Genomic DNA, 10,339 nt, shown 5'->3' on the forward strand with positions numbered 1-10,339 from the left:
TATCGCGCTGTACGGAAAGATAGAGCCCCTTTCCCTCTAGTTTTGATAGCCAGTAGTGTATGAGCCTAGTTTGTAGCGTAAGCAGACGGACGTGACGTTGTCAAACCTGAGCCATAGAACCCCTTGCCCTTAGCAAGAAACACCATTTGCCATCCAGCACATTGGTGTGTGTGAGCAGATGGCTCGAGCGGCCTGGGGTTGGTCGCCGTGCCGTTCCTGAGCCAGGTCGCCACACCACCAAAGGCAACACATTAGAAAAATGTCAGTTCTGATTCAGCAACTGCTTAATTCAGCAGCTGCATTTGAGTAAATCATACCCAGGAGGTAATGAAACCACTGGGAATGTAAAAAGCAAAGGGCACAGATCAGACCACATCATCTTTAGTTCAGGAGGACCTTTTGCTTCATCAGGAGTTGTTTTACAGTGATGTAGGAGAGATTTGAGTGGCACTCGAGCCAAACAATAATACCTACCATTGTTTCTCTGCTATTGACTGCTGATCCTGTACACTTGGCTATTACTTTATCAATGCACTTCTTATGAATGGCAGCATTGCATTCTGAAACAACAATATGGCATGGTGTTAATAAAGGAACTCCTTAAGAAAGGATCAAGTAAATAATGATAGCAACAAAATCCAATAAGTTTCTTACGTCTGCATTGGTAGCCTTGTTTATTCAGACCCCTGAAATAAAGAGAGAAGTGGTTAATTCTGAGTTGTCTGAAAGCCTTAACAGAAGAAAGGAGAGCAACATTTATGAAAGAAGTGAAATTAAACCACTTTGCTTTTTTATCAGTCTTTATAGAGCTTCTCTAATTTAACTATCTTCACTCCAATGGTAGAGAGAGATTCTTTGTGGTTTTCACAGCCTTTCCAGCAGTCACATTCTGAATTTCACAATATCCAAATAGCAAAGTGGACTGATGAGAAATATCTGTGCATTTGGCCAAACCCCCAGATATTTGTACATAATAAACTGAAAAATGAAGGGAATTTTCACAGTTGGAATAACAGCTGCAAACCACATCCTTGAAGTGAAGCAATAACTACATGTAAGCTGTCAAGGGTCTCATCCTGCTGCCTTACTCACAACAGGAGCACAGATATTCCTCAGAGAATCTTTTAGGTTGAAAAGACCTTTAAGATCACCAAGTCCAAACCTAACACTGTCAAATCCACCACTAAAACATGTTCTTAAGCACCACATTTGATACCAGAACTGGTCCCTAGGGTTAAAAGGAGCAGAAGTATAGATCTATTTTCATTTACCATACAAACTCATGACAGACAGAGCAGAAGGTGGGCTGTGGAAAGAAGGTGGCTGTGAACTCATGACACTTGACATTGTGGATTTTGGCCTGTTTGATGGCTCCCCTGCGCTGGTGCAGGGAGAAGAAACCTTCAGTCTCACAGTCAGCCAAGCCCTTTGCATCTGGGGGGAAAGGAAAGGGAAGATTTGTAAGTGCACCCTGTCCTGATCAGGTGCCTTGAGGAAATGCAGCTGTCCAAATAGCCACCAAGTGACTGATGACTCACTCATGGGAATGAATACTTCAAGAAATATCATTTTATGAAACCCGCACAAGGCTTGTTTGGATGGTTTTTATCTACCATTCCCACACTCCAATGACTTCAGTCATTGACTGAAATTTGGGACTCTAAGCTCCCTTGAATATTCATAATGCTGCTCTGAAACATTGTTCAGAAATTTCCCAAGGAGAGAGAAGTCAAACATAAAATTCTAACTCTGTATAGCACTGAAGATTCTTGCCCTAAAAAAGATGAAATGACATAAACATTAATAACTACTTATATATGGGCACAAACACACCTGTGTGTGTATACCTGGGGGTTATTTCACTGAGTCCTTTATGTGTGCTTGTAGGTGAACAGATTAGCATGTTCCTAGCACATTCTTTTTCTTGTTGTTTTTCCATGCCAACATTTGCTCTGCAGTTTGCTGTGTCCGTGCCATGATTCACCCTTCACCTTTAAACTTTTCAGAACAGCAAACAAACCAATTCTGACTACACATGCACATGAGCACTTATATATGTGCTTGAGTCTACAAATCTGATATGCACACAGGATCTCCCTCTCAATCTCTGTTTTGTTCCACTCATGCATTACACAGCAAGTGACATAGGTATTCTGTGGACACTGACCCCCAGTGTGAGCTGATGCTGATCTGGCTGTTTTTAGTACAAACACAACTTGCATTTTCTATGCTTCAGCCTCTCGAACATAACACACAAGGAGACAATGATAATCTAGTCTATATTAAAGGTAGGAATGGTTCAGAAAATATCAGCAGGGACGTGTTAGTCGTTGCTTTCAGTGCTTCTACAGTTCTGTAAATGAAAGATGCTTCTATATATCTGCACCTTACAGCTTGACCTCACATAGAATCATAGAATCAACCAGGTTGGAAAAGACCTCCAAGATCATCAAGTCCAACCCTACTGTGGTTACTAGACCATGACACTAAGTGCCACATCCAGTCTCATCTTGAAAACCTCCAGGGATGGTGAATCCATCACCTCCCTGGGCAGCCCATTCCAACATCTGAGGGTGCAAGAATTTTGGCAACAAAGAGATGAAAATGAGACTAAACATTTGGATCCAACCCATTTTCTTCAACAAAGCAAAATGCATTTCATATGGACATTGAACTCTGCAGGTGGGATTTGGTTCCCAGTGCAGACAGGTAAATGACCCATGTGTGCCCTTGTCCAGGGTGACTAAGGTGCTGACACATCCCTGGAGGTCTAGTTGGAGCCGGCAATGGTGCCCAGTGAGTGACCCAGCTCACTTTGCAGCAGAAACCTGCATTTGATCAGATGGGTCACTCTCTAGGTTATTTTCCTGATCTGACTAGATTGCTCCTGGGCTTTAAAGCTCAGCTAACAAGTATCTTAGGTGTTGTCAACAGTAAATTCTATCCCAGCCTTCACAGCTGCACTCCAGTGTACACCACAGCACTTCTCACATGCACAGAATCAGAACATCCTTTACGTTGGAGAGGATCTCTAAGATCAGCGAGTCCAACCATTAACCCAGCACCGCCACATTCACCACTACACCATGTCCCCAAGTGCCACATCTACATAGCTTTCAAACACCTCCAGGGATGGTGACTCCACCACTTCCCTAGGCAGCTGTGCCAGGGGCTTAACAACCCTTTCAGCAAAGAAATTATTCCTAATATCCAATCTAAACCTTCCTTCCCTTCATCTTATCCTACTGCCTGTTGCCTGGGAGAAGAGACCAAGCCCCATCTGGCCACACCCTCCTTTCAGGTAGTTGTAGAGAGCGAAAATGTCCCCCCAAGCCTCCTTTTCTGCAGGCTGAGTCCCCCCCAGCTCCCTCAGACAGTCCTCATAGACAATCCTCATAGCACTTGTGCTGCAGACCCTTCCCCAGCCCCTCTGCTCTTCTCTGGGCTCACTTCAGCACCTCAATGCCTTTCTTGTAGTACATAGAGGTAGAAGGATTTCAGAGGGAGATGATTCCTTTTGTATCTATTCTGTCTTGCTTAGCATAATGGGAAAAATTTACTATTTTAATGATAAAGCAGCCAAAACCTGCCTTGCAAATCCCAGAAGAACAGTCCACCTTCATCCCCACCACACAATAAAAACTGCTTTTTAGAGGTTTCATTTCAGTTATGTTAATTCTTATGACTCATTCTGTAATAGCACAGGCATTGCTTTTAGTGAAGACACCACATCTGCCCCACATAGCCGAAATCACAGCAATCAATTAACAAACAAAATCACTTGCCACTTATTTCCAGGAAATATCTTGCATTCATCAGCATTCGCCCTTGAGGTTTCAGTTCTAGCTGGTTGAGATAAGTGAAAAACAAGAAAAGAAGACCATTAAACAGCCATTCGAAGCAGGAACAATCTTTGCACATGACTTGAAGGCAGCAATCATTTCAAGATGACTTCATCCTTTCAGATGACTTCAAGCTCTCTCTTTTTCCCAGTGGGAATTACTGAATGCCAATGAATCCTAGTTTGCAGGTTGCTCCTACCCTTGTGGGGTGGCAAATTGGGGTAGGAGCAACTATAGGGAGAAGAGGGTAGATCACCTCGTATACATCACTCAGAGCAGCATGACAGAAGAGATAACTGTGACTAAACCACAGAAGATGTAGGCAGGAGTTTAGACACCAGATCAAGACCAGGACAATCTAGAGAGAAAACCTGTTCCCAGTGGATCCTGCAAGGGGAAAGTGGGAGCACTTCAAAAAACCCAGAGAACTTTAGGTGATGCTGAAATAGACACTTAGTTCTGCAAGTCTAACTTCATTACAGTCAATGTGAGTGATTACAATCAATGTGAGTGATGCTACAAGCTTACTCTGGCATTTTTTGGGCCTTCCCACTGGATATGGAAATTCCCACTTAACCAAACTGCTGTCCACAAGTGCCTTTGCAAATCTGGATCCTCTTGCCTAGATACAAAAGGACCTACATTCAAGGATTTCTTCATCCTCAGAGCTACAGCTGTGCCTTCCCAACACAACTCCAGCACAGCCTGAGCATGGATAAGTGAGAAAAATGCTATTGCCTCTCCTCATGACCCTTGGAGGACTGGATACCTGGGACCAGGTGGTAACTTGTGTCAGGGAGAAAGTGGAGAGATCTCAGGAGATACTACCAGGCTGGGACACAACAGGACCAAGATCTCCCAAATCCACTTGACCTCAGAGGTGTTCTACCCATGCTGCAAGTAAGCAGCACCCTCTGCTCCTCACCAGGCTGCTGCCTCCTGTGACTTGGAGCCTGAGGCTGCAATTGTGATGAGCAGTGCCTTTTAGTTTTCAATTCCATCCCTAAGTATCAAAATTCCTTCAAAGTTATGTGCTATGCACAGATCTTTACCAAATCTTGGTCTTAAGTCTGCTAAGTGATGAAGGCCTTCAACTTTTCTACTGTCTGCTTAACTCAAGCAGCTTAGCCTGAGAATTAGCATGAGAAATAAAACAAACAAACAAAATATTCCAGGAAGTCAGTTTCTTTCCAACTGTATTTCCACTTTATTATCATTCATGGCTACTGAATACTACAGTATAACTGACTGTTATCAAGAACTTTCTTGCTTGGCCTGCTAGGAAACATAACCTTACATTTAGCAACCTTGTAAAGACAGTTACTTCAAATTTCTTCCGCTATAACTCCAGTGATTTTAAAGGAGTTCCTCTGACATAACTCTAAAGTCAGGCACCTGTGAATCAGTTACTTGACATTAGATTAAATTTTTAAAGCTGCTTCCCCAGAGAACATAAAATAACTCATGTTTAGCCACTCATATCACCATTTGTTCCCAGTGGGTTTCTTCAGCAAAGATTATTATGTTGGCACAGCTCACCTGACCCAGGATCCTCACTAGCACAGGGCATGTTTCAACATAAGCAGCAGCAGGTAATAGAAATGTGCCATGCTCTTGTTTTCTGACAAGTCTTTCCTTCAAGTCATACCCAAGTAGACACAAAACATTATTGCTTGGGTGGCAGCCAGTTCCTGCTGCCCTGGTAGTGACAGTCACAGCTTGGCACGGACACAAGGCATTCCCCTACCCTACAGCAGCTCCCCATTGCATCCTGCAAGAGAAGATAATGATGCTCACCCATATCTCAGTCTTCCCATTGCTCTTTTTGCACCTCTCTGCCAGCACTTTGAGTTCCACTGTGGTCTCTGAAACCATTTCGGCACTTTTGTCCTTGACGACGATGTGCATGACCCTCCCGTTGTTGATATGAGCATCAAAAGTGCTGTTCCAGGGTGGGTACATCGTGGGCTTCTTCTGCACGTACACTTGGCCATTCTCTGTCAAAAAGAAGTGGTTTGGATTGACTGAACTTGTTTCTCATCTGCAGTAAGGCCACTACTCTACAGTCCCTGAAACAGATCTGTGTTTACCCACTTCAAGGTCTCTCTCCTGCCATGGCATTAGAGTGTCCTAGGAGGTTCCTAGGTGAAGTGAAACCTAGAATGGGATTCATCTCATTTAAATTTAGATGTCTACAATGTGTATGGACATCCCTGAGCTGTCTGAACATTGATTTCATTCAGGGCCAGTGAATATAGTTTCATAGTATGTTAAGGGGTTGGAATGGATGTTAGAGATCACCTAGACCCAACGCACTCTGCTGTGGGCAGGGAAACCTCCCACTAGATATAATCCATATAAATCAGTGGAGTAAGGGTGGTTCAGTTGATCAAATACAGACATCTACCACAGAAAAGTAATTTCTACCCGTGACTCCATCAGCTCTATTGAGTAGACCTCAAATGTAGACCCCAGTACCACAGATACTTACTTCTAATCAGGTGAATCTCTTCACAGATAACCAGATCTGTGTATCATCTGTCCCATGGCAATGCAAAATGAGACAGGTTTCCTTCAATCCCCCTGAAAACTGGGTGCATTTTGAAATTAAGATTCAGCTGGAGCACATGTCCAGTCAGTAGCTAACTGAAGGATGTTAATACATGAACTGTCTTGCAGACATTGCAACCATTCCACAGGGATGTAGAGTTTCCAACCAAGCACTTCTTCCTCATGCCTTAATTCCTCTTCCTTCACAGCATCTTAAAATGGTGATGGGTAAAAAAATGGGTATCTCTGAGGCTTAGCATCAGCTTACAGAGAGTTCTCTCTAGTTAGTTCTCTCTGAAAAGAGTCTCAGCCAGATTTATTGATCTCACAGATCATTTCATACAGCCCTGTGAAAGACTTGGATGCTTGCTCAAGGTAAATTCTATATCACAGTTACCCTCTGCAAATTTTCAACCCATCAAATCCTCAAGCTGGAGGAGTAAGTAGTTGTGTGAGCAGCAGACCTGTGTCTCCTGTCTCCTAAAGACCCTGCTCCTATTTCCAGTAATCCCAGCCTTTCCCTCATCCCACCCAGCTGGAAGAGACCATGCAGCTGATAGCCTGAAAGGTGAAGAAAATTTTTCCCTAGATGGGAGGACTAACTGAGATTTCTTCCCTCAGCTCAGCTGGGATTACTCGGGCAGGAACTCCAGGATTTCTGAGGCTTGAGCCACACCTTCAGAATTGATTAAAACTGGCAAACAAGCTCCAAAGTTATTGAAGGCAAGAGAGAAGGAGAATAAAGGAAACAGTGAATTCTTGATTGTGTAATATTCACCTCAGGAAATGAAAAAATATTACTGGGGAAAGAGAAAATTGAGATTATAGCAAAAATCTCCCTTGAACCACTGGAGAAATGATTGCCAGAGCTGCTACATAAATCACACTCACTAGACAGATTTGGGCTGAGAATGTAGCTCCCTGAGAAGAGACATGCAGGGTCCTGCAGTCAGCACTGGCTTGCTGAAATTTCACCCCATGACCCAACACTTGGCTCTCACAGAAGAGGTTTGCATTTGGTTCCATCACAAATTTGATCTGAGCTGCAGAACGCTCTGACCATCAGGACCAGTCTGGGTGGAGATCATAGAATCATTAAGGTTGGAGAAGACCTCCAAGATCACCAAGTCCAACCTTCAAATAAGTCCAAGGTCACCAAGTCCAACATCACCAAGTCTAACCTTCAACCACGAACACTAAACCGTATCACTAAGTACCACATGTACTCATTTATTTGAACACTTCCAGGGATGGTGACTCCAACACTGCCCTGGGGGAAAATGATCTGATCCCCAGATCATCCCTGCAGCATAAAACCTCTTCCCAATCTTGTCCTGCCTGGAGTGGCAAGAGGTTGTGCAGCTAAATTTTTGGTTTTAATTTAGCTTCCTCGAAGCTTAGATCACCTCAGTCTAAAGTGAATCCACCTCTATCAGTTAAGTGGGGCTGACTCTTCACATATGCAGATTTCCTAGACTCACACACTGCTGCCTGCAGGCTGAATTCATTCCCATCAAGCTTGCAAATATACATTCAATACAAATATCCATGAAATACACTCTTACAACAAAGCACACAAAACCAGCCATAAAAATGAGCCATTCCAGAGAAGAGAAATCTCAGTGAGGACCATTATTTCTTTGCTACATCAGTGAACCCCCCACGGATGTGAAACACAGCACTTGCAAAACAAGTGCTTTGGTTTGCATTGCACTCCAGCACACCAGGCTTAACCAAACAAACCCTGGAATGTGAATGAACTGCCCAATATATGGGATCAGACAGTCACCCCTGGTGCATCCCTGCTGATGGCTGTGGAATTCTGCCAGGGATTAATCTAGCCCTGGGTTCCTGAAAAAATCAAATAGCAACTGTCTTTCCTGGGGAGCAGCTTCTACTCTAGCTGGGAGAGCTTTTCCTGGAGGCTTGCTGAGTTCAAACACGGAGCAGGATCTTTCATGAAGCAAATGTCACCAAGGCAGGTGGTAAAACGGCACCAGGCCAAGTGGTATGTGAAGGCAAAAGCTGCTTTTAAAGGGCAGATTTTTTTATACCTCAGAGGCACATAACGATTTCTGAAATGTTTTGTCATCTGCAATAAACTGCTAGAACACTTTTAGCTGTAGGGAGGTGTGGGGTTTTTTGTTTGTTTGTTTTTAAAGATTCTGCCATAAAATACCTCTTTACCAAGTGAGTGGGAATCACAGATTTTAGGGGTTGGAATGGATCTTACAGATCATCTAGTCCCAATCCCCTGCCCTGTGCAGGAAACCTCCCACCAGAGCAGGTTGCTCAAGGCTATAGCCAATCCTTCATTCTTGTTGGTAGATATATTGTTATAATAATAATTATGACTATAATCATTATAATTATTATTATTGACTCTTAGGAACACAAAAACTAAGTTAGTATTTTTGTGTTTGTTAGATACCAGAAAACAATTTCAGCTCTGTGTAGGACAAATAAATATAGATCTGTAGTGGACAAATTGATTTTCTTCACTTTTGAACCGACACAAACTTCAGTTGGAGTTCAAAGGCTTCATTAAAGCAAACAGCAAAACTCTGCACAGAGCTGAAATAGGACATAGCTTCTGATAAAAGGCAGATCTTAGGGATATTTTGTCATGCAGTATTTTCTTTCCTTTTGCATTTACCAGTCACCACATCTTCCATTATTTGTCAGACTTAAGCCAAGATAAAGTTCAATGGAATAAATGCTGACTTAAAACAAATAAACAAACAACTTCAGTGAAATATTGAATCATACTAAAATGCTAAAACTTCCTTTCATAAAATGCTTTAGCATCCTCTGGAGATTAGAGCCAAGAGGATTCTCAAGGCATATGCAGGGATTTCTGAGTGGGTTCAATTTTTTAAAGATTCACAGCAGTCAAATTAGGAATTTATCAAAGATTTAATGTAAGTAACTATGGTAGGGTTGGACTTAATGATCTCGGAGGTCTTTTCCAACCCTGTGGATTCTATGATTCTATGATATGAGGAATTCCCTAACACTGAAGGTTTTGCTCTTCATGATTCTTCAAAAGCAGAACTGAAGTACTTTTCCTCCTCTCACTGGGACTATTTTCATGCATGAGGCATATAAGAAATGTTTTCCCGATGAGGATTCATCAGTGCTGATCAATCAGGAAAAGTGAGCAACAATCCATTTATCCAGACAGAGAAAACAGCTTCACAAGAGGTTTCACTTTCAAACCTTTCACACAGCACAGCAACTACACAGAGAAATTAACTCTGCAAAGACTGGACTGTTTGAGTGCCATTTTTATTAACTATGGAAGTGGCTGGACCTGTCAGTTCCCTAAAAAACCATGATAAACATGGACAGTCCTGCCAGGATATTTTAGTACACTCAGGTTTCATCTGTCTGGAGTCTCACTGACAAATCAACAACTGCTCACAGAAGAGTGAAACCAAATACAGCTCAGCTCATCTGCTCTGTCACATGCTGGGACTTGTAATGGAGTTGATAATAACCTCAAATTGAAGATTGATTTGTTGGACATCATCGTAAAATCAGATTGTCTTGCAGACCATGACAAAACCAAACTTAGACTATGCTGAGACACAAAAAGGACTTCACAAAGCTTTATAAAGGGAGATGGCAGGGAGGTTGGAACTAGATGATCTGTAAGATCCCTTCCAAGCAAAACCATTCTAGGATGAGTCCTATGACTTACCAATGTGCTGCCTACATACCAGAAAAGACATAGAAAGACACACACGTCCTCTAAAAGCTCCCATGCATATTTAACCCCCTCACTTACCTGACTCCACAGCTTCTTTGACCATCACAGCACAGTAAGGGTTAATCACCTCCCCCTGGGAAGGCAGGTAAGGGCCACTGTCATAGTTGGATAAACCAATACGCAGGAAGGGAGACATGACAAGTCCTGTGGCAAACAAAATACAGACAACACTTGG

At 42.7% G+C, this 10,339-nt stretch overlaps 1 protein-coding gene across 1 annotated transcript; it reads right to left on the reverse strand.

The window, feature by feature from the left end:
• Nucleotides 1-474: 474 nt before the first annotated feature.
• LOC103805774 (protein kinase C theta type-like) lies at nucleotides 475-10,310 on the reverse strand (the record flags this gene model as incomplete). Its single annotated transcript, XM_009078435.1, has 6 exons — nucleotides 10,183-10,310; nucleotides 5,640-5,839; nucleotides 3,786-3,846; nucleotides 1,272-1,434; nucleotides 655-686; nucleotides 475-560 (listed from the first exon to the last, which is right to left on the reverse strand). Coding segments are annotated over exons 1-6 (660 nt in total), but the record flags the coding sequence as incomplete, so codon positions are not given.
• Between the last annotated feature and the right edge of the window lie 29 nt (nucleotides 10,311-10,339).

The sequence above is a fragment of the Acanthisitta chloris genome, unplaced genomic scaffold (assembly GCF_000695815.1).
Source record: "Acanthisitta chloris isolate BGI_N310 unplaced genomic scaffold, ASM69581v1 scaffold9297, whole genome shotgun sequence".
Classification (NCBI taxonomy): Eukaryota; Metazoa; Chordata; class Aves; order Passeriformes; family Acanthisittidae; genus Acanthisitta; species Acanthisitta chloris.